We start from the raw sequence: 25,045 nt of genomic DNA, 5'->3' as shown, positions 1-25,045 counted from the left end.
GCAAGGAGGTGCTTTCTAGTTTGTGTTTCTAATTTTAATTTTATTTGCCCCAAGTATTTATTTTCCCCAAACTGATACTATTTTTATAACCTGTCTTTAGCACTTTTCTGTTTTGCTTCCCCCATGTCATCTTGGTTGATCTCTTTTTGTGTCTGCATTTCCTGTTTTTCCCTCCACTATATCGGAATTTTAATTACTCTGGTTTTTCTTCTTGGGCTCTGTTTCTATGGGGATTTTTAATGCTATTTTCCTGGTTTTCCAAAAAAGCTTCTAATGGTGCCTTTGTTTCTGAATTTAGGATTTTATCCTTTTTCCTTTTAGTGGTAATACCTACAGAACGGCAACGGAATTGGCAACGGCAACGGAATTGGCGCCACCAAAGAACCTGGGGGGGGGGGGAAGGTACTCCCACAATTCCCTGGTTCTATAACGGCTGGTAGTTCCGGCTAACCGGAGAACAGGAAAAGCCGGCTTGCTTCATAACCACTGTCGCCTAGCAACACTTGTTTCCACCCACCCACTCTCGCCGCCATTTAGGAGCGGCCATCTCTCCTCGCAGGACCAATAGCACCTTAGGCCACGCCCATCCCTTTGTTTCATTTCCGCCCATTCCTTTCTACCACACCACCTAATTCTCCTCAGCGAACACCACGTCTACAAATGATCCCTCCCGGAAGTTCTTCGCTCTGGTCTTAGCTAGAATCCGTTCACTTCCGGGTCACCTTTTCCCGTTTTTCGCCCTCCCTTTTCTCGTACGGACACGCCGCAAGTGAAAGCCGGCGCGTCTTCGGCCACCTCGCAGGTAAGGGTGTTTTTCCCATCCATCCCCTTAAGGACCCCCTCCTTCCCGATTACCGTAGATGGGCCTGGCGACCCGACCCTTCTCGTCTCGGCGCTCATTTTGCTTTCTTATTTCGCCTCAGCTTCGCCTCCCGTGCTTGTAGATCGAGCCCCGGCCTCGGAGATGTTGCTGCGGCGCTGGCGAGGCCCTGGTGCTTGTGGAGGCTGGTTGGCGGCGGGGCTGCTGCTCTTGCTGCAGCTCAGCGGGTCGGTCCGCGCCTCGGAGATCACCTTCGAATTGCCCGATAATGCCAAGCAGTGCTTCTATGAGGAGATCGTGCAGGGCACCAAATGTACCTTGGAATTTCAGGTAAGGACAACGTCGTTCCTTTCGCGGCACCACATAGGCAAGTGGCTATGCCGGCTATGCTTGGCTGGGCCGGGCGGGGGTCCGCCCCTTCCACACGCAGAATAATCCTCCTTACACTTTTGCCTGGTTTCAGTTGTTTGGACAGGAATTGAGGTTGAAAGCGGCCCCTTTGATCGTGTGTGTGGTCAAACAGGACTGAAAAGGCGGCAAGACCCATTTAAGAACTGCGAGTTCCACGTCGAGTCGTGGCCCCATTGATTATTCTCATCTAACCGACCTTCCTTTTAGTACAGATATTCGTCCGTCCCCCCATCCCCCTTCTGATCTGTCCTATTTGTCATGGACCTTTTTGTTTTGAGTCTTCTTATTGTATTATTTATATATACTTCTTATTATATTATATATATCCCTTTTGATGTGTGTGTGTGTACAATAAGTCGAAGTGTTATTGCTAGCGCTATTGTATACCTATGCTGGGTGTGGTTTTAAACACACAAAACTATTCCTGCTGTTTTGCTAGTTTTAGCTTGGTAGTTGTATGTGGCGCTGCTACCTGTTGCTTGCAACAGTATGGTGAAACAGGTGACTAGGCATAGACTGTTGTTAAATGTCTCTTTTGTGCAATGTGCAAAAGTGAAATTGTATGATTTTCACTTAAAAGGAGAAAATGAAAATAAAGTGGCTGTATAAGCTCAAATATGTATTGTATGTACAATATGTACAATCAGTATTAATACAGGTAAATAAAGTACATATCACTTACTTAGAAGATGCATATATCAGCAGCAACAATTTCATTCTGAAAATGAGTAAGGCAATTCTGCCAACAACACTTTTTGTGTGCCATCAAATCAACATCTCCATTGAAAGCAAGGTCCCATGTACTTTCCTATTTTTAAAAAATTAGATTATAAACTCTGTAGATGAATGTATTATATGATTATCTTTCTAGAATATGACATTGAAATGGAGTTATGTTGTATGGAAATTAAAAGCATGGACCATATGTTGCCTAAAATATGAAGAATATATATATTTGCTATCCAACTTGAATGATGATTCATCTCATTGTTCAACAGAAACAGAGGAAGTACTATTTTTTATGTAATCAATGGCTTCACTGGATCCTAAGAAACTATATAACAGTGTCCGATTTAGCAACATTACCTTGCTGGCTACTTCCTCATTTTCTACTCAGTGAAGTGTTGAATGCTATTTCCAACTATACTGCCATCTTTTAATCTAATGTCAGGACCACATATGAGTGTTACTCTCATTTAACAGGATGACTTCAGATAATGGTTTATATTATCAAGATTTAGGAAAACAAATTGAAATAGTAAATATTTGAAAATCGACTCTCCATGGAGTAAGATGTTTAACAGATTTTGGTCTGTTAGGAGAGGAGTGATGATAAAAATGAACTTTGTAATTTTATCTATAGCATTAGCTGCAATCTCAGGAAACCATATTTTTTAGGACTCAAGATTTTGAACATCATTATTGCTGGGGTAAAACCATGTCCACATAGATAAGCATACATTCATTATTTTACTAAATATATTACCATAAGAATTATTGAGGTGAATATTGAAAAACAAGGATATAACAGTTATAATTAGTTAAAAGATTTACAGTCTTATGACTAGGTGCTTTTCAGTTCTGCATTTCTGAACCTATTATGGTATTTGGGTAGACAGTTGGCTGATATTCTTGGTGATGCCTACATATAGGGATTCAGGATAATAGTTTGACTAGATATCATTTATTTTATTGTTAATAGACTCTATGCAGAGAAGAACATTTCCTCCAGTAGAATACTAGGAATAAAATGCTTATCAATAGTGCTGGCTATGCTTCCCATATTTCTATCTGAAATTGGATGATCCCTTTTTGGGGAGCCTCCCTAACATTGATCCTCTTGCCATCACGTTATTTTTTATGGAAACTGTGCTATTACTTGATATTAAATTTCTTATTAAGGAATTCTATCTGAAATTCTGGTACAAGAGGTGAATAAGAATTTTTGAGAATAGAATTAATTTTCTTGTATTACTTTGCTTTTCTCAAAATACCTGTTTTCTATGTTTATATGGCAGAGATTCATTGATCTAATGTTTATCCTTGCTTTTATACATGAATATTTCTTTGTTAGTGTTTATATTCATTTAAAGTGCATTTTCTCTTAACCAGATAAGTAGAAAAATGTTCTTCCTATCTGCTTGCCATAAAATAAAATAAAACTTAATGGCATTATTAAAATTAAAATATCAAATATGTAAAATTACAATCTCAATTGTATACAACTGTTTAACTACTTCAAAAAGTGAAATGTGGAGATTTCCCTTGGAAAGTCCATATTTGTAATTCTGCCAGTGAAAAAGACTTGCACGCGCCTCTCTACCTAGGATATGAATTGGCTGGGACTTGGTAAGAAAAAATAATCTTCATTAGACCCAGCATTCTTAATAGGAAAGGAATACCAATTGAATGTTTCAGAGAAGGATTATGAAACCAGAAGAGAGTAAATAGAATGGAACATCACAATTATGAGCAATCTGTATCTACAACTCTATCTTGAAATCCAAACTACAGTAATCTAAAAGGCACTCTTAGCTGCAGGATTTCCAAAAATGCTAGCTACGTTCTCTGGTGTCTAAATTTCAGGCTTTGTAACTGGTGCTGCTTGTTCAGCTATCAGAATAGGTAATGAATGTTGACATAGATTCTCTTGGTTTCACATGGATTATTTGTGGATAATCTATTCTAGAATAGAATGAATTATATTCATTCATTTTAAGATGAAGAAAATAGTTAATGAACGTAATCTATTTTTTAAAAACCTTGTCCAAAATACTTTGAACTTGATATAAAATATTACTCCACAACACTTTAATTTTAATCTTTAATCTCTAATCTTCAGTGTTATCCACGCATTGTTACAAGCTACAATGGCATGGATTTTGTTTCTATTTCATGGAATTGTAGTAAGGCTTCTCATAATTGATATGGAGATAACCTTGTCTGTTTTTACCTCCAGCTGCTGATTTCTTTACACTAATTATTTTGTAGGTCTAGTGACTTTTTGTATCATATTTTTAAAGAAGGCTAATGAATGCTAGGTGAAATAGCCAAAGTTTTTTTAACAATATCTCCTTCCTAAGCCTAAAGCTTTCCAAAAATGGAAAGGAACCCTTTACTCATGAAAGTTTATCTTTTAGTAAGGTCTGCTGATTATACATAGAGATTGTGTTTGTGCAAGTACAAGATGAATGGCCCTCCTCAATTTAGAGAATGAAGAACTTTTTCAGGAGTGCTGCAGGTTTTAATATTCCCATTTTCTTTTGTATTTTTCATTGATTACATGCTTTCAGATCAGTTTCAATTTTTAGTGACTTCATAGGATTTTTCCAGGATCATCTGTCACCCATTTGGCCTTTCATATCTTCTAGCAGGTGTTATAATGGAAACTATACATTGCTGCTGGTCATCCTCTTCTCTTTTCTTTCACTAAAATGTAAAACCTAAGTCAGTCTTTACTAAACGCACATCTAGTTTTGGATATTATATGATAGGATATTATCTATAGTACTAAGAAGTTCAAAATGTGGCCTTGATGGTTTTAATAACTGTTACAGTTATTGGAATAGAGAGTTATTCTTAAGTGATGTGTTTTCATGTTAACTTGATTACTTTTATTTCTCAATTATTATTTGGTCCAAACAATTACTACAAAAATATGTGAAATGCAACAAAATGTTTTAAATTGCCTTTACTTAGTTGTGATTGCAACATATTTAATTTCCCTTGTTGAAGTTTTTAACAATGTACAGTTTAGTATATTTGCTTTGTAAAGATACTTCTTTAACTGATAAAAGTGTTTATCAGTGTTCCTTCTTTAACTGATAAAAGTGTTCATCAGTGTTCCAAATACCAGTTTTCTTTATTCCACAGGTAATTACTGGAGGACACTATGATGTTGATTGTCGCTTAGAAGACCCAGATGGGATTGTGCTATATAAAGAAATGAAGAAACAGTATGATAGTTTTACTTTTACCGCATCTAGAAATGGAACATACAAGTTTTGTTTCAGCAATGAGTTTTCAACTTTCACACACAAAACAGTTTACTTTGACTTTCAAGTTGGAGATGACCCACCTCTCTTTCCTAGTGAAAACAGAGTCACTGCACTCACTCAGGTATGATAAATTCTGAATACACAGTAATGTGCTGTCTTCATCCTAAAATATACTAGAATCAGTTTATAGAACTTCAGAATTTTTATTTTTCTTTAATAGCATGATCATATAGCCAGTTAATTGAGTGACAGTCTCACTTCATCAAAAATGGGAATACAAGGGAGGATGGCATTTGTCACTTTTTCATTTGCACAAGTAATAAAGAGTGCTAACCTGAATGAAAGGTGGGATAAGAAGGCGGATCAAAACATCAGATTTCTGCAGCTTCTAATATGGAACACTTTAGTACCAGCTGTCCTCTGAGAAGGAACAAACAAATGAATAATGGCAACTAAAGCCTTGGCTATTATTGTGCAAAACACTCCCTAAAGTGTATGTTTATACTGTTGCCCAAATCTCCAGTTATTGTGAACTGCAACTTATAGTATCCATCATTGTTGATCAGGGTCTTTGAAACTGCTGCTTAAGTAACATTTCGATCAGTAGAACAGCTTTTGTCAGTAGTACAGAGATGGGCTCAATCCTTTCTCATATATCATTCCATTTCCAAACCACAATTTAGAGGATTGGAAGGAATCTCCTGTTATTCAGGGGAAAGAGGTTAGAAGAGTTCAGCAAGTAGTTCATATGATTATAGAGTTCATTATACATATGCATGTTTCATTTTTGGATCTCAGTGATAAAATTACTAAATATTAAGAGTTAAAATTGAAACATTTTCAATATATAGTTTGCATCAAGTTTTGATATTCTTGTTGCTGACTGACAACAGTTTCTGCATGGAGAGAAATTCTTGGTGATTGCCCTCTTTCATTAAAGTAATATTTTTAAAATTGGTTATTTTGATTCTAATCAAAATACAAGCAACTAGAGTAATGCTGTATTACAATAATGTGATTCTGAAGAACATAATCCTTTTGATTTTTGTAAAACTCTGTCTGTTTTATTAATCAGTGCTCTATTTTTCTGTCTCTAGATGGAGTCCGCATGTGTTTCAATTCATGAGGCTCTAAAGTCTGTCATTGATTATCAGACACATTTTCGACTGAGGGAAGCACAAGGCCGTAGCAGAGCAGAAGACTTAAACACGCGGGTGGCTTATTGGTCAATAGGCGAAGCCATCATTCTACTTGTAGTTAGCATTGGGCAGGTATTTCTTCTCAAAAGCTTCTTTTCTGACAAAAGAACCACTTCAACTCGTGTTGGATCATAACAAGCTTTAAATCCATTGTTTGAAAAATATATTATTATTTGAATGATTTCTAGTTAAAGAACTTAAGTACAGGGAACTTTTTAAATACCTTTAGCTTTCTCACTTCAAAGTTCTGAAATTCATACTTCCAAAAGCTGTCACAGAAAAAAAAGACAGTCTTTTATTTGTTATATATTTGGGTTTTCTTTCACATCTGCTGAGAAATCTAATGATTGCTATTTTTTTAAAAAAAATGAGACTTGTTTGTAAGTACATAGTGCTTTAAGAAAATCCTTTTAAGTGGTTAATTAAAAGATTGTCCTTATGAATGAAAAAAATCTGACCTTGCAAGCTGAAATATTGAAATGAAAACAAAAACACATAATTAACAGTAGTCTCAAAGTCTTGTACTGCACTGTTTTGAGAGTCTATGGATATTCTAGGGTCTTGAATAATTTTTTGGGGTGTCTGTATATATATATAATTTTACTGTACCAATTTTAGAGTCCTGGAAAAAAACATTTTTCTATGCATTGAAGGGTTATTGTTTTTGCATTTTGCTTTTTAAATTAAATAATGGGGGAAATGCCTTCTAATTCTTGAAGCTGAGTCTTTGAGGATTGCTGTTGTTGCTGCCTTGAGAACTAAATCAGCTTTGACGCAAACCATCTAAATTTTAGGAATCTGATGTTTTCACTTGATAGCAAAAATGCACTGGTTTAAGTAACTTGCAGTTAAAATTTAGCTTTGTACTCTCTTTAATATTAAATCAGAGCTGTTCAACTGTATGCCCTTTAGATATTTGTAACTATAATTCCAATAAATTTTAAAGACAGGTCAGTAATCAGGAGAGTTACAATCCAAGAGATCTGGAGACTACCGTGTTAAATAAAGGATTGTATGGCCAGAAGTGGCTTGAGTGTTTTGGTCTAAATAATTGATTTATTAAGCAATGTATGCAGATGCTGGATATATGTGAATTAATTTGCTGATTAAACATTCTAAATTGATGGGGGACAGTTTCTTGTGTGTACTTACATACTGTATTGCCCTATCCTACCAGCTTTATGCTAAGAGGGTATTTTTTCAAGACCCTTACAAGATTTGGGAGAATGAGGGATTTTGCAATATAATTGCTAGTTTTATTATACCTGCTTTCTAATGTCCCAAATGCTTTTATGGGTTTTTAAGGTTGCACACTCTTATTTCAGAATACCCAAAAGAAATTAACATTACCACCATAACCATACACATTAAAGGTAAGCCTCATTCCTCTTAGTAAAACTGGATCTTCTAAATGGATAACAAGGCTTGTCTGAGAGGATGAAGAAAAGTTGAGTTGCAAAAATATGAATACCACTATGCTTAAAGGATAACACTCAATAAAATAAGCTTGCTGTTTTATAGTACTTTTGTGCAGAGAATTGACCCATTTCCCCCCATTTCTTTGTAGATATCCTGTAAGCACATTTTACATTTTTTTTTCTGTATGAGCTACCTTACTGTGCTGTAAAAGGACGAGAGGTGCTCTGTCATGGAGTCTGACTAACTGACGATGCTAAAAATGCTTAACATTTCCCCTTAGTTTGTGGATGTGGCTTTTTAGAAAAGAGAACATTGATGTGGTTAGAGATGGTGAATATTCCAGTGCTGTATTTATTTAACATTCTGCAATAATAGCTTGCTGTAGAATGTGCTTGGTCTTTCATTTGAGTTTACAGAAAATAAATCTATTGAACGTATTTGTTGTTTCTAGTAAAGGCCACCTATATGCCATTTGTGAAAACAGGGTAATTAAACCAGTTTTAGGGTAATGCGCTTTACCCTTCTATTACTTTTAACGATTCATATACAAGAGGCCCATAGAAATTCTATAAAACAAAGATTGACAGAAGTGATATTTGGCCATAAATCTGAGGAAGTCTCATAAGGGCCTACCTGTTCAGATTAAAGTTGTAAACTTTTTTTTGTAAATAGGTCAGTGTGAATTTCTTTAGTTTTACTTTTTTCATTTCAAAGTTTGGCTATCTGTGTCAAACTGGTTACATATATGATGGAGAAAAGGCTCATAACCATGGCCTGATTTCTGAATTTGTAACAGACAGTTAACAGGATGTAATTCAAGGATAAACATGCATATTCGATGACTTGCCAATATGGATATAAATACTATTTTTCAAAGTTCTAGGTATTTACCATGCATTATTTCAGTCCAATCATACTTATTTTTGGCACATTGTATAAAATTTACATCTAATTCCTTAATTTATAATAATAATAATATTTGACTTCTTTTTGTAGGATAGGATTTGGGACAGTGACTTAACTATTTGGATTCTGTCTAAATTATCTTGTATCTTGCTGCAGTTTATATTTTTTTCAATATTCTTTTCTCATATTTTAGAAATTTGAAAGTTGCCATAATTGGTTCTAGCATATATTCTTATTAGCAGTGGTTAATAGACAAAAGCAAATTTCAAAGCAATCTTAAAAATGTATGTAAACACAATTTGGTCATAACAATTATTCAGACAAAGACTCTGCCACATATATATATATATAATTAAAATAGTTTGACCATATCATGGTTCCAGGTTTTTTTATTTCATTTTCTTGAAGTCCATATATTTGTATAATATGATGTATCCAGTTCTTGATTTTAAAAAAAACCCTTCCTTTAGTGTCAGAAAGGCAAAAAATAGCCCTGTGAAATTATACATGAAATAATAAAAGTAATATAAGATTCTGCTGAGTGGTTATTATTTAGAGAGTTGTATTGTGACAATTATAAAGTTCTCTTAGAAGTTGCCATTTTTCTTTAGATTTGGATTTTAAAATTCTGTTTTTGTTTTAGAATCAAAGGCAATGCAGTCTTGACAAATTCTGAACAAATTCTCAGAAAAGGCTTTTGGTTTTGCTTACTATTATAAAACTTACTTCCATAAACTGTGTGTGAGATTGCCACATAATTTATTTGTAGATATAGATAAATAAATATAACTGATGGTCAACCACTTGTTTTTTCATAAGCCAACATTCAGCATATCTTGAAGAGCAGTTCCCACCACATCCAGTCTCCCCCTCCCCTTCCTCCACCCTTTTAATAATTGGTCAGATAGTTGCAAATCTCAGGATACTTTGATCTTGCTGAAGGTATTGATCAATCCAAGTCTCTGGGTATGTTTAGATTTTGCTTTAAAATATACGTTTATTACACATGCTCAGACACAAATATATTAAGACCTGACTAATGTTCTTCACTTTTTTCCTTTACGCCTATTTTTTACCTTTTGTAATTACTTGTAGAATTTTACAATGTTTAAGTGAACTCGAAAGGTAATTGTAATTCACAAGCATATCACAGAGGGCACTAGACTGGAGAAGTTTGTGATTATTACAAACTGGGAGTCTGGTGACTAACATGAGTTTCTGGCTACAGATTTATTATCTCAGATTACAACACTGCAAGGAAAGGGGAAGAGACTTGATAGCACAAGCGGAAGAAGAAATACAGGGGAAAAAACCTACTAAAATGATGTATTGGAAATTTTTTGTTTCCTCTTCTGGAAATCACATGACTTGGTAAATATTCCAAAAATAATTTTGAAAGTCAAGTACTGTGTTAACACAACTGAAGAAATTTGAGATGGGAGAGAAAATATTTACAATAAATAAATTGAGAACTACTTTGAAATTGTGAGGAAAAACTTATGGGGAGGGGGAGCATTTGTAAATAAAAGAAATCAGTGAAAGACCTAATACTTGTTTGTACGAATAAAGAAAATGAATGTCCTTGGTATGCTAACTGGGTCATCTAGACCAGGGATTACCAACACTAAACTTATAATTTTAAATCCCGCGGACCACTAATATGATCTGCCTAATGAGTGGCTGAGTGGGCGTGGCCAACTTGATGCAACTCACGTCAAGGGGCGTCTCGACGGCCTCTAATCGTCCCTCCCCTCCCACCTACTTCTCACCTGCCCGCCCGGGCTCCTTAGGGCTCTAATAGAAAACAATTGGAGTTAAGCAGCCATAAGAAAGAGTTGGCAAAATAGCTGGCTCAGTTTAAATTGGATCTGACTGAGAAGGAGGCTCAGCAGAAGCATCTCACTGAGGACTACAAGCATAGGTTTTCCAAGCAGATGGAAGATCTGTAGGAGTGCAAGGCCAGGTACCTGTATCTGGAGGCTCAGCGGGCTGAAATGGTCAGCCAGTTCCAGGCCATGATGCAGTCCCACTGGAACAAGGCCCTCCGGCTCTTCGCCACCAGTGGTGCTTCCCTGCAGCCTTCACCCAAAGTCCTGCACCGGGAGACTAAAGCAGGTCCCAAGTCAGAATTTCTACCTCCCTCTGCCCCACACAAAAAGACTCCAAAGCGGGAGACTCTCTGCAGCAACACAAACATTCATTGCACATATCCAGCCCAGGGTAGTTTGAGGACCCCTGATTTAGTGCAATATAAAAAAATGCAAATATTTTTTCTGTGGACCACCAACATTTTCTCATGGACCACCAGTTGGTTATCATCTAGACCATAACAACAACTTTGAAAAGAATATTCTTATCAAACTGAAGTCATATATTCTAATCCAGCCTTCCCTTGCCTCAGGTAAATTGAAACTATAAAAGTGCTGTTTAATAATTTTGCAAAACTTCAACACATCTGATGGGAAAAGTTTTAATAAAGAACAATTTAATGGGAGGCCCTAGCTGCAGTAACCAGAATTTTCAGTTTTCATGTTCATACAAATAAACTAATTATTAAATACCGAATTTTAATAGCACATGGAAATTACCATCATGCACTGCATTATGACATCCTATTTACTTTCTGTACACTTTTGCCAAATACTGTATACAAGTTATATTAAAAGAGTCCTCTTGTGGCACTCGTACATTTTAACAAACTCAGTTTGGAGTATTATGATTAAAGAGCATGATAAGAATTCTTAAACCAATTAATTACTTTCCAACTTGCATTAATCCATAAAGTGATTGATTTACTTTCAGCAAATACATTTGTGAATTTAACAACTGATTTACAAATCATCGTTTATTATTCAGCATAAATTTCAACTGGCTGTGAATGAGCCATTTATAATTCATAAACCATAATTTATTGTAATGTTTGATATCTGGAATTTGAAGCTTGCCTAATTTCAGTTTTCTAAAGGAAAATTCATATTTATAAGGCTATGTAAATGATACACTAAGCAAAAAGGTTCAGTTAAGAAACATACACACTGCCATTTTATTTTTCATGCATTAAAGTGTAAAAAAGAATTGTGACTTATCCTGTACCTGAACCAGAAACCATTTTGGTTTAAAAACTGAATTTTGTAGCTGATAACAAACTTCTAGGAACTAAAATTCTTATTTTTGGAAATCACCAATTGCCATATCAGGCTTGAATGCCATGATAAGCCACAATTTTTGGTTGTGCAAATTGTTTGCAATGGAATTTTACCCATGGTTAAATTAGCTATAAATGGGAACAATTTTTAATTCCTTTTTGGAGGAAAAACAATACTTTCATACATGGAAAAAAACGTTGCATATAAAACATTCAGCATAGTTTTTAAACAAATAATTGAACCTTAAGTAAATGAAATAATGATCACAATTTCCATTTCATCAATAAAAGCCAGCTCATACAGAAAATAAATATATCTGTGATCTTAGATTGTAAATCATTAGGCTTTACTGTCTCCAGATTTGTACAGTGGATTTAACTGTTTGTTTTGCTGGTCCCAAATCTACATGTCAATTACATCTTTATATCATAGAAGTCATGGAATCATAGGGCTGGAAGGGAATTTTGAGATTTAATGCAACCCCCTGCTCAAAGCAGAAGACCTTGGTATATAATTCACAAATATATTCACATCTTTAAATTATATTGATCCTTATATACATTAAGAATGCATATCAAAGCAAAATGTGGCAAAAGTATGACAAGAAATTATTTTTTGAATAACAGATGCCTCAACCATTTTTACACCCAATAATATAACAAATAGCCAGCCCTTTTCCATCTGCTGGGTTCACATGGTATACAGGGCCATAGACTGTACAGAATGGGATTTCAGAGGACAGAAAACTAGCCTGTAGCTTATTGGGTATCTGAAAACTTGATAATGGAAAACAATCATGCAGAAGTTTTAAAATCAGTGGGTAACAGTACTTTCCCCCTACAAAGATCTAGGGAAAAGGGTCTTCTGCCATCAGTAACTAGCCTTATAATTCTGGTAAAATGGCACAAAATCTTGTTCTGGGTGTTCTACAGAATGTAGTATTTAAAATCCAGAGCGGGACTGGAAGAATACAAATAGAAAATGTGGAATATAATTCATTTTTTTTCCTGACTATGTCACTATTTTAATAAATTGTAGCTTATCAGAAATTATTGGTTTAGCTGATTACTTATCTCTTAAATGGCTGGCATCAAACGACATAAGGTAAACTTAATAATAACGGTTTCTTGAAGTAAGCCAAACACCTGCCGTGTGAGCCGCACCCCGACCCACCAGCAAGCCATAGACTTAGCTCGAGTATTCAGCTTCCTGAGCCATTCATGAAGAAAAAAACAAGAAGCTGGATTCCATTCCACCACAGGATCGGCTAACGCGTGACTTAGTATGCCGTGTGAATAGAAGCACCTTTGGGGTAAGAAGTAACTTCGATTTCGCAAGCGTATGGGCTCAGACCGGAATTAGGATAACACTTCAACAAAACTGACCCGTATGAACTTAAAAAGCCGAGAACTGCGGTCGGGAACAGCGAACGAGGTCGCGGCGCGTCAGCCGGCCCCGCCCTGCCTTCGCTTCTCTTTTTCTTCCCCTGGTCGAGATGAGAGCCGGTAACTCCGCTGTGTGGTTTATTCCGGCGGACGAATTGCGAGGAGCTGGTGGTTTCCGATGGTACATTTTGCGCGGGTTCTGAGGAATTTCGTCGCCCGATGAAGCTGGTAAATGTCGCTTTGCGACCGACGGGGAAGGAGGGAGGTGAGAGCGTAATAGTCGCGCAAAGATCCTGACTTGCTGAACCGTTTTAGTTTCGAGCTCAACTTTCCCAAAGGGGCTACGGATGAGGGCAGTTGAAAGCCGAAACAAATCGAAAAGTTTTGGTTTGGGAGGGCTGTGAAAGCCACAGTGGGCTTTTGAGGAAATACATTACCACCCCCCTCCCCCGGTCTTCTTGGGTTACCTTGCAAACTTCTGGCAGTGTGAAAGTCCAATTCCTCCGACAGAGCAAATTATGGCAACTGTTTGAGGGCTTGGAAAGAGGAAGGGTGTGTTCAGGTTTAAATGCAGGGATTCATGAAACATGTCGGTAGCAAAATTGTGATTTGCTGTTTTGAGTTATTTTTCTTGCCATGAATCATAATATCGTTGTTTTTTCATTATTTTGTTGTTCTGTTATTTATTTAAGAAAAATTTGTAGGGCTGTCCACTCGCTCTCAATGACTGCAGGTGGCTTACAAAAATAAAAACACAATATATGAACATTAAAAACAATAACCCTCTCATCCCCCTATGACAACTCTCAATCAAACAAGCCATTTGATGGGCTTCATCCCACTCAGGGTTCCCCAGGCCCACTGGCAAAACCAGGTTTCAGGACTTTGTGAAACAGTGTCAGACTGGGGGCCAATCTAATCTCCACAGGGATGGGAGAGAGCCACCACGGAGAAGGCCTTTCTTCTGGATCCCACCAGATATACCGCCTTGAGGGAGTTGGGTAGATGTGAGGCTTTGAAAGTGACAATCAGCACCTTGAATTGTACCTGGAAGCAGATTGGCAGCCAATGCAACTCCTATGGGAGAGATGACTTTGTAAAATGTCAAGATGACAAGTAAGAAATTATGTTACTTCTTTCTGTTTACACTCTTTTCACTTCCCAAATGAAAATGCAGCCAATAAATTTAACAAACAAACAAACAAATGCAGGTAGTCCTCGACTTACAACAGTTCATTTAATGACCATTCAAAGTTACAAAGGCACTGAAAAAGTAGCTTATGACCATTTTTCACATTTACAACTGTTATAGCATCTCCATGGTCACATGATCAAAATTCAGATGCTTGGTAACTGGTTCATATTTATGATGGTTGAAGTGTTCTGGGGGTCATGTGATCAGCTTCTGCTACCTTCTGACAAGCAAAGTCACTGGGGAATCCAGATTCACTTAACAACCATGTGCTTAAATTAACAAATTCAATGATTCATTTAACAACAGTGGCAAGAAAAGTTGTAAAATGGGAGAAAATTCACTTAAATCTTTCACAGCAGCATAAATTTTGGGCTCAATTATGGGTATGGTCATAACTTGAGGACTAGTTGTAAATATCTATTGAAGATGCTCTATCTGGTGACATCATCCCAGCATTCTCACTGGAGAATTTTGGAAATGGACGTTCATACCAATGTTAAATACTGCTCTAGAGTGAAATTGAAATGAGAAACAGACATACTCATTATGTAAAGATATTGCTTCCCCCCAATTTTGTTTTTGCAACAATGTGGAAGTGGTTTGCTCTTGCTTTTTTCTGGGATTTTTCTCCATTCAATGCAAATGAGATCTGATTCTGTTTTTTTTTTCATAATCATTTAAGCAATACGATCTATAATGTCACCTATATTATATAAGCAACATTTATAGTAACAATAGTCCTCAAGTTACGACCACTTGTTCGGTAACTGTTTAAAATTACAATAGTACTGAATGAGGGAGATTTAACACTGACTGAGAAGTTGTGGCTATCGCAACATCGCTGCAGTCTTATGATCATGATCTGGGTGCTTATGTAGTCATGTGATGGCTATTTGTGACCTTCCCCTGCTGACTTCCCACAAGAAAAATTAATAGGAAAGCTAGCAGAGAAGGTTGCAAGTCACTCCCATAGATATAAAGCTAGGAGAGAAGGTCGCAAGTCACTCCCGTAGATATTCACATCATTTTTTTCTCCCAAGGACTTCTGCTATAGAGTATGAGATCTAGAGAATCTCATACTCTGTTGGCACCCCCTGCCTGCCTGCCTTCCTGTACCCTGTAGTGGTCACACCAGCCTTTCCACATTTCATAGCATTTGCCCTTGGCCCACATCAATCAGTGCTTAGAAGCGTCCACATGTATCCCAATTGCTGTCATAATTGAAGGACTACCTGTAATGCAAATTGGAGAATGCTTATGAGATACATAGCAGGGACTTAAAAGTTAGAAAGAACATAACATGTTCTTGAATTCTCTGATAAAAGCAACAACCTAGAGCTGGAATAAATCTGGATTCTGGAATTAAATGACTTCTGGATCAACAGTCCCTTTGTCTAGTGAGCTTCTTCCCAATTCAGTTCCTCATAGCTATAGATTATCCACAAAACCAAGTGGTATCATTTCAGTTCTATGCCCTAATCTGAATTCTAACTGAAAGGATTCTAGATAAATTGTCTTTCACACATCCTCTTAATTTGCTGGCCACCTCCTTTTTCAAGAAAGAAAAGGTTAGAGACAAGGTGGAAATTGTCAGGGATTGCTACTTGAGAAGAGAACATACTGCTGCCTTTGTCAAAGGTGATGGTACCACTCCCATTTCAAAGAGGCATTTTTTGGATTTAGCTCTTCATCTCCATCGCTAAAATGATCCAGGAAGGGCAAGGATCCAGCCCACATATTCAGTATTCACATAGGATTCTTCTACATCACTGGAATTCACAAGATCAGATGAATCTCCATTGATAGGAAAAAACATCATCCATGTCAACTCATTGGACTCATTAACTCTGAAGGAATATGTGTGATTTTGTCCACCAAACACTTAGTAAAAAGATCTTAACAGTTTTCAAGAATTTCTTCTTGCCCTCATTCCTTAATTGGATCTGAGGCCTGTACTTTGGATAACATACCACAGATACAAAAAAATTTTAGCTACCTTTCGTAGATTTTAGTGAAAAGTCTTTCTAATGAAGATTAATATTTTTGCCAGTTCTCATGATGTACAACTTCAGCAAATCAAGGAAGTGTAAAAAAAAAAAAAGGAAAGTGGAAAGGAATTTAAAAGAATGAAAAAATACCAAATACAAAAAAATTACACAAAAAGCTAAAAATATATTTTTTTAATCTGGAAAAAAAGGGATGGAGGGAAAAACAATGAGTGGAAATTAAAAAATGACAACTTAGATCTAATAATACAATAGAACTAATATCATTAAAGCTGATTTGTGGAGCAGATCTTCTCATGTATTTTAAGTGCAACTGTATAGACCTGGAAACATTATATGTGTATTGTAAGGGTTGATCCAAAATTATCTGGATTTCATTTTTGTCAGATTGTTGAATTGTCCTTTCCTTGTTGAATTGCCATACAAACTTTGAGCAACAATGCTTCTGTTAATAACAGATTCTGTTATATACATGAGGCAAAACATATTTTCTGTTTCTACACTCCTCCAGTTCTCACAAATTAGGACAAATAACCTTACATTACTGTAGTCTTTTCAATGAAGAGTTTGAAGTGCTCTTATCGAGGTATTTGTGCTTAAACCTAGTTCTAGGAAAACAGAGAGTAATGTGCTTTGGATCTTTCCTGTCCAACATCCATTGTAACAAACTTCCTGAAACATAAGGAATAGTGGTGGTATAATCATATAGTCTTGCACACAGAAATTTTTAGCAAACAATCTAATGAAGCCAAATCTTTAGAAATAAAAAGGATTTTATTTAAAAATGAAAGCACACATAATTCCAAATTAAATTCATACATTAGCTAATTAAATGAATGATGTGTTTCCATTTTGCATAAGAATCTGTTCATATTTCATTTCAAAGAACTGAGCCTTCTGCTTTGATTATTGGGCAGATTATCTTTGTTCTTTCTCCTCTACTTTTTAAGCATTAACCTCACAGATTTATAAAATATGAGGGATTAGTGGAAAAAAGTCAACTTTCACTTTGACTCATACAAAATCTGCCATCTCTGATGCCAGGAAATTGGTAAACTCTCTAGGAGCAGATGACAACTTCTTAATAGTTTCCTATGGTTGAATACTTCTGCCAGCCTAGCAGTTCAAAAGCATGTAAAAATGCAAGTAGAAAAATAGGAACCACCTTTAGTGGGAAGGTAACAGCGTTCTGTGCGCCTTCAGCGTTTGGTCATACTGACCACATGATCATGGAGAGTTCTTCAGATAGCGCTGGCTCTTCGGCTTTGAAATGGAGATGAACACCGCCCCCTAGAGTCAGGAACGACTAGCACATATGTGCGAGGGGAACCTTTACCTTTACCTTATGGTTGAATAATACAGCAAGTTTGGTCAAGTGGTTTCGGTTTCAACTAGAAACCAAGAGACTGTGTGAAAGGGACTGGCCCCAACTGGTTTCATAACTAAGCCAGGACTAGAACTCACAGTCTCCCAGTTTCTAACCTATTACCTTAACCACTACAGACTTGCAAAAAAATGGCTTCTTTCATCAGTATCAGCAGTAAGATTTATTAAAGCTTATTTTATTATTTAGTGTAGCTTGCAATGTGCAATAAAAGTGCATGTTTGACAAAGATATGTTGAGAGAGAAGTTACAACTTTGGATGCCCTTGAGGACATTTGTAAAATATCATTAAGGGTTTTTTTTAATTCTATAGAATGTCTTGAATATTCAAGATTTAAGAACTCCACACTCATTTCTCACTGCAAATAAGAAGACTTCTCTTTTATTTCCTGAAGCTATATTTTCTTCTCCAATCTTGCCTTTGCAACCCTTTAATAACTTCTGTCCCATATTCCTTGACCTACATTCTTTTCAGGTTAACTGTGATAATAATATACTTCCTTATTTTCCATTTGTTTTACAGACTGGAGAAATGAGGTTACTAATTCTTTACTTTTAAGAGTTAGCCACAATGGGAAACAATATTTCCAAAAGAATGTATCCCTCTTTTTTGAAGAACAGAATGAAGACTAAGTGTGCTAGTCAAAACGAACACCACTTTAACCAAAACTCCACATTAGAAAACTGTTGCCATCCTAGCATCCAAGACCTAAATGGTAGCAGTGATGAGGAGTCTGAAGATGGGTTTTACAGATTTGTGATTCTTCATGCTGAGGAAGATATAGAAGAAGCCATTAGAGTCCAAGACCTCTTACAAAATGAATATTTTATCAAACCAGGAATCATTTTTGCGGAAATGCCTAGTGGTAGGCATTTGCTGGAAAATTTAACTGATGCCATTAACGATTCTGCCTGGATAATTATACTGCTGACAGAAAACTTCTTAAGAGACCTTTGGTGTGAATTCCAATCATATACTTCTCTTTTGGGTGCACTGACCATGCCACACAAACATAACAGTGTGATACCCATGCGACCACGAAATAGACCACTCCCATGGGAAAGGACTCCTTTCATCCTACAGTGTATTAATGTTCTTCAAGAAGATAGCCCTGAATTTTCTTTTCAAGTAAAGAAAATTTTCCAAGAAGCACGATATAAGCAGCAGGAAAAAGTGTGGCGGTATGGAAGAAAGAAAGAAATGGTCCCCAAATTCCTTTAGTGATAAATGTAAAAAGCAGTTTTCCCAAACCAGCTGCCTTTCAGAAAGGCTAGGCTAGAACAGAGTGTTCACAACCAGCATAAGCAGTAATCACAGGGACTGGCAAAGATGGGAAATGCAGTACTAGCACATCTGAAAAACATTAGCTTGAAAAACATTAGTGTTACAAATGCATGTTTTAAAAAGTAATTTATTTGTTCAAAGATCCTGTGATACTAATCTCCCTATTCTTGATTTTGTTTTGGCCTGCTTTGTGGGAGTAGCTTGCTGGCCATGTGACCAGGTGGGAGTGGGTTGCCAGCCATGTGACTAGGTAGGCGTGGCCAACTTGTAAAATGTGGTGAAACTCACAACAACACTCTTGCTTAGCAACCAAAATGTTGGCTCAGAAACTCTGGCATTTGAAGCACGCAAGTCTTAAAGCTGTCAAGTTACAAGACCCTTGCACCACCCTTTAGGGAAAAAAACCCAGGGGTTTTCAAACTTGACAGCTTTAAGACTTGTGGACCTCTCGCTCTTCATCTTGATGATGTGCGGACAGGTGGGAGAAGGGAGATGGAACCGGTTCTAAACAGCACTGTAGATTTGTGGAACCTCTTCTATAGAATAGGTTAGAACTGGCAGGAACCCACCCCTGGTCTCACGTGATATTTTCTAAGGGTTAAAACAGATTTAAAGAGTAAGCACTGTTTGTGATGAGAATGTTCATCCTATTTTTGTCTTTGATAGATTTTTATGGATTTTAGTACTGTTTCAGAATATGGAAATACTTATGACTAGACGACATAAAGGGATTAAAGAAATGTACATTTTTGTTATCTAGTCCACACATTTTGCACTAAACCATAATGTGATTTAAGTTATGAACCAGTTAGTCTTATGTAAATAATTTATGGCTTACGTAGGATATGTAAACTCAACTAATTACTGTGTGTTACTATATTTTTAATCCTTTTAAAATATAGTATCTGTTTTTCATCTTCAAATGCTGCTTGGCTGGACAATCTCTCACATTCCCCTGATCCCAATTGAGAATTACAGTGTTCATTTTATGCTGCTCTTTTATTCAGTGTAATAATATCATTTCCATTTGGATCAAACTGACCTAGCAATTCCAAGACTTTGTTGGAATAGCTGAAATACAAACTGCATTTTTGAAGGAACACAATGGAATTACAAGGTCTGTTCTGTGAAGTTTTGCAATATGGACAGATCCTTGTGTTCTGCAGAGCCTAGGTGTCAGTTAAAACTTGCTGGCAATTGTTTTCATTTATTAAATATTTCTGGCTAAGGACCTCTTAAAACTAAAAAGATAAAAGAGTATTTATTTCTTTTGTTGTTCTGATGTAATCGTAAACTGCAATAAATTGCATTTGAGCAGAGTTGAATTGTAACTCATATCAAATAACAAATTGGCGACTCTTTCAGTTTCTAAGTTATTGATACATCACAATAAAATTGGGCATTGATACTTATACCGTGTTCATTTTCAGTCATACTGATCTGGCTGAATGCCATGACAATTAACTGGATATATAGCTGACTCAAAAATTATATCCAGAAGTATTGTGTTGAATACAATTGAGAAACAGTTTCAAATCCACCCTCAACCATGGAAGCCAATGGATGACTTCAGATCAATAATTCTTTCTCAACCCAATCTACTTCGAAAGGTCATTATGGAATAAAATTAGGTGATAATTATATGCTGCAAGGAGAGCTAGTTACATGTGTCATCTTGAATTTTTGGAGGAAAAATGGAATATAACGTAACAGGTAATGCAATATTGTTTTATTGAATAGGCCGTGATTGATATAGAACACACAAGCATAAATTAAAAGCCACAATTACTGGGTTTACACTCACAAAATCAAACACAAATCACATTATGGCTGGTAAACTATGCAGATGCTGTTGCCATCTAAATTAAGGATCTTGCTCTTTTTGTTAATTTTATGGTTCCTAAAGCCACCCCCCCTGTATATTTGCCTTGTACTAAGTTAAAGCATTAAATATAATTATTTTAACATAACCTATACATTTATTGCTGACTTTATTAATTAAAGTTATATACTGTCCATCTTACTTTCCAAAATCACACAGGGTGGCTTACAATACAATAAAAAGCACAAATTAAAAACATTAAAATTAATAGGAATTTGATAAAACTAGGAACCTACTCCTTATCTTGACTGACTTTGAAAAGGTTCCTTAGATTTAGCAGAAAGCTATGAAATGAACTTGCCAAGTCTGATTCCTTTTTCATAATAATTTCACCAGAATAATTTTAAAAAGCGAACGTATTTATTTTTTTAAAACCATCTGATGTTTTCTAAAACAAAAAGCTAATGGTATATCTTAAAATAATTAAGATTTCCAAAAAATCAGTCTGGAGGTACAACTGGTATATGGGCCACAGATATTATCTTTGGGACATTGTTTTTATCTTTGAGACATTGCGTGCTACATGTTCAACCAGTAATTTTTAAAAGATTAAAAGAAGTTTGAAAACATTAGAATATATTGAAACATCTCAACTCCTAAGTGCATATTATCTAACCTAGGGAAGATGGAGTGAAACTTTTATCTCCAAGTCAATTGCTAATGTTACATGCCCATCTCCAATGTCCCTATGGCAAGCACATTTCAAAAAGAAGCCCAGTTTTGTAAAGTTCTATCCATGAAGGATTTTCAACCCTTTGGGAATCCTATTTAGGGTCAAGGATACTATGATTAGGTACCCTGTTTTGTTGGTATTTCATATACATATCTAATGGTTTACCCTTTTTAACTGCTGTTCACAGGAAACAAATACAAGCTGGGGGGGGGGGGCTGATCATAAAAGTTTGCTTTTCCATTATGTTGTATTATTGTGCCAAAGACCTTGGCTGAAGAGAATAAGGTGCAGTTAGTAATAGCCAACACTAGCTGGCAGACGATCAGCAGTACAAGCTGTTCTTGTTCAGATAGGCAGCAATGAATGCCTGACATACCATTAAGGTTGTCCGCTAGGATAAATTCCATTTTGCCCTGGTAGAAAGCCTTTTATGTCCTGACTGAAGCTAACACGGTCAAAAACATCTTCCTATGCTGACTGTTCTCAAGACAGGCAGAGTCTAACCTTTTAAACAGTGCAGACAAAAGCTTCCTGTTGCCCTGGAAGGGAACAAACACTATAAATAGGATACAGACACAGTAATTCATAACACGACATTTTAAGCAGCAGGAAAACGTTAACAAAGCTTAGAGAAATGGAAATCTACATTTCTCACACACTAGAAACATATGGGGAATTCTGGGAGTTGAAGTCCACAAATCTTAAAGTTACAAAGGTTGGACATCCTTGCTATAAAGATTATAGCACATGTAGATTTTCACTGTCAAGGGATATGCGTGATGTGCTACATTATAAAATATAACCACTGGATTCACTCAATGCAGAAAAATTAATGTGATCTGGCTAATTTTGACAGCGCATAAGATTTCTGTCCATGCCTTGGAGTTGTATGAATTGAATTGTTTTGTTTGTAACTGTGCTTTAGTTCTTAATATGTTGTATGAACATAGCTACAGTGCTTCATTCACTAAATTCTGGTTGCGCTCATACAATCCATTAACCAGCATTCATATAACACTGATTTAGAAATTAAGTAGAGAAAGCTTGCACCAGAAGCCATCTCCTCTCCTAGCCAAGAAGATAAAATGATCAAGTTTAGCATGTTTTGAGAATGTAGTTGTTAGTCTTGAACTAATGAATTCAGTCGATGGACAAATGAATCATGATTTATAAAAATCCCTCCCTTTGAAATATCATCCCTTCAGAAATTACTGGCCCACCACTTGATACTCTTTCATAAGGCCCTGAAGGCTTGATTTTGCCAGCAGGCCTGAGGAACCCAGAGTGGGATGCAGCTGATCAAATGGCTCATTTGACTGTGTGTTGTCACCGGGAGTGAGGGGTTACTATGTTTAATTTTTTAATTTTTTAAATTTAATTTAATTCTATACTGTGATTTTATTTCTTGTAAGCTGCCAAGAGTTGCTGTGAACAAGTAGGCAGCCACATAAATTTCCTAAACAAACATATAACACAATTGTCAAGATTCTCACAATATGCCAAGCCAGACATGCAAAACCTCTAAATTTGAGGTCAGATTGTGCATTGCATGTTGAGAATTGCACTTCAGCAGTGAGTAGCTACTGAGCACGTTTGGAGATAGAGTTTCAAGAGTGAAAAGACTGTCTTAAACATTTATAAATATTCCGGATTCTAGTTTGTTTTTTGACTTGGGCTGTCAGATCTTGCTGCAAATCTCTGGGCAACTACATGAGGGCTACAAACATTTTCTATGTCACTTTGCTGCCATTGAACTTTTGCTACCCAGATTTGAGTGGCCTATCTTAATAACCTTATTTAAACTTTCCAAAATTGTAAAATGCAGCCTAAACTTTCGCTCCACCCACTCTGGCTGGCATTAAAAGGATATTACAGGGCTCCACTTTTGGCAGCCCTGTTCTAAGCCAGATTAAAACACCACATTGCATCTAGCACAAGGTCTTGTATCCAATATTATGACTGCTTTCCAGTAGCTACCAACCCAACAACTGTACAAACCATTAGTAATGCTTTAACATAGTTGTCACATAAATAATATAACAACATTTGTAGCCTGGACATTATCAGTTTATCCAGCATATATTCATTATTTCCCAGGTTTCACTAGTTTCATGAAAGGGGTATTTATATGCATTCTTACTTGATTTTCCTTGTTGAAGAAATGTCTTTATTGTATTTTATTAAAACATTGTCCTACCAATAATATGTTCTGAAGTTATGTCTACTAATCTTTGTCCATCTATCTTGAGCAATATCTAAAGTGACTGACATGTCATGGACATAATGTTTCAGTTACAATACAATAGCAGAGTTGGAAGGGACCTTGGAGGTCTTCTAGTCCAATCCCCTGCCTAGGCAGGAAACCCTATACCTTTTCAGACAAATGGCTATCCAACATCTTCTTAAAGACTTCCAATGTTGGGGCATTCACAACTTCTGGAGGCAAGCTGTTCTACTGATTAATTGTTCTAACTGTCAGGAAATTTCTCCTCAGTTCTAAGTTGCTTCTCTCCTTGATTAGTTTCCACCCATTGCTTCTTGTTCTACTCTCAGGTGCCTTTGAAAATAGTTTGACTCCCTCTTCTTTGTGCAACCCCTGAGATATTGGAACACTACTATCATGTCTCCGCTAGTCCTTCTTTCTATTAAACTAGACATACCCAGTTCCTGCAACCATTCTTCATATGTTTTAGTCTCCAGTCCCCTAATCATCTTTGTTGCTCTTCTCTGCACTCTTTCTAGAGTCTCCACATCTTTTCTACATTGTGGTGACCAAAACTGAATGCAGTATTCCAAGTGTAGCCTTACCAAGGCATTATAAAGTGGTATTAACACTTCACGTGATCTTGATTCTATCCCTCTGTTTATGCAGCCTAGAATTGTGTTGGCTTTTTTGGCAGCTGCTGCACACTGCTGGCTCATATTTAAATGGTTGTCCACTAGGACTCCAAGATCCCTTTCACAGTTACTACTGTTGAGCAAGTTATCACCTATACTGAACCTGTGCATTTCGTTTTTCTTGCCTAAATATAGAACCTTACTCTTTTCACCATTGAATTTCATTTTATTAGACAGTGCCCAATGTTCAAGTTTGTCAAGATTCTTCTGTATCTTTAGCCTTTCTTCTGGAGTGTTGGCTATTCCTGCCAGCTTGGTGTCATTTGCAAATTTGATGAGTTCCCCATTTATTCCCTCATCCAAATCATTGATGAAGATGTTGAAGAGTACTGGGCCCAAAACAGAGCCTTGGGATACTCCGCTGCATACTTCCCTCCATGAAGATGCAGTTCCATTGAAGACTACATGTTGAGTGCAGTTGGTCAGCGTGGCACGACA

The 25,045-nt window shown here is 36.5% G+C and overlaps 2 protein-coding genes and 1 long non-coding RNA gene across 3 annotated transcripts; 2 read left to right on the top strand and 1 right to left on the bottom strand.

Annotated features, from left to right (window-relative positions):
- Positions 1 to 643: 643 nt before the first annotated feature.
- Positions 644 to 7,552, top strand: TMED7 (transmembrane p24 trafficking protein 7). Its single transcript, XM_014056972.2, has 4 exons — positions 644 to 802; positions 924 to 1,150; positions 5,105 to 5,350; positions 6,327 to 7,552. Exons 2-4 carry the CDS (start codon positions 965 to 967, stop codon positions 6,561 to 6,563), a joined length of 669 nt encoding a protein of 222 aa, XP_013912447.1. The 5' UTR covers positions 644 to 802; positions 924 to 964; the 3' UTR covers positions 6,564 to 7,552.
- Positions 5,310 to 13,419, bottom strand: LOC148045365 (uncharacterized). Its single transcript, XR_015696692.1, has 3 exons — positions 13,285 to 13,419; positions 5,564 to 5,649; positions 5,310 to 5,392 (listed from the first exon to the last, which is right to left on the bottom strand). It is a non-coding gene; the product is annotated as an uncharacterized LOC148045365 (long non-coding RNA).
- Positions 13,401 to 20,581, top strand: TICAM2 (TIR domain containing adaptor molecule 2). Its single transcript, XM_014056973.2, has 2 exons — positions 13,401 to 13,512; positions 18,393 to 20,581. Exon 2 carries the CDS (start codon positions 18,441 to 18,443, stop codon positions 19,089 to 19,091), a length of 651 nt encoding a protein of 216 aa, XP_013912448.2. The 5' UTR covers positions 13,401 to 13,512; positions 18,393 to 18,440; the 3' UTR covers positions 19,092 to 20,581.
- Positions 20,582 to 25,045: the final 4,464 nt, after the last annotated feature.

This window comes from Thamnophis sirtalis, unplaced genomic scaffold (genome assembly GCF_051295495.1).
Source record: "Thamnophis sirtalis isolate CommonGarterSnake01/CBP01778 unplaced genomic scaffold, rThaSir2_p1.2 scaffold_5, whole genome shotgun sequence".
Classification (NCBI taxonomy): domain Eukaryota; kingdom Metazoa; phylum Chordata; class Lepidosauria; order Squamata; family Natricidae; genus Thamnophis; species Thamnophis sirtalis.
Note: the sequence above shows the minus strand (reverse complement) of the source record. Positions and strands in the feature narration are given on the sequence as shown.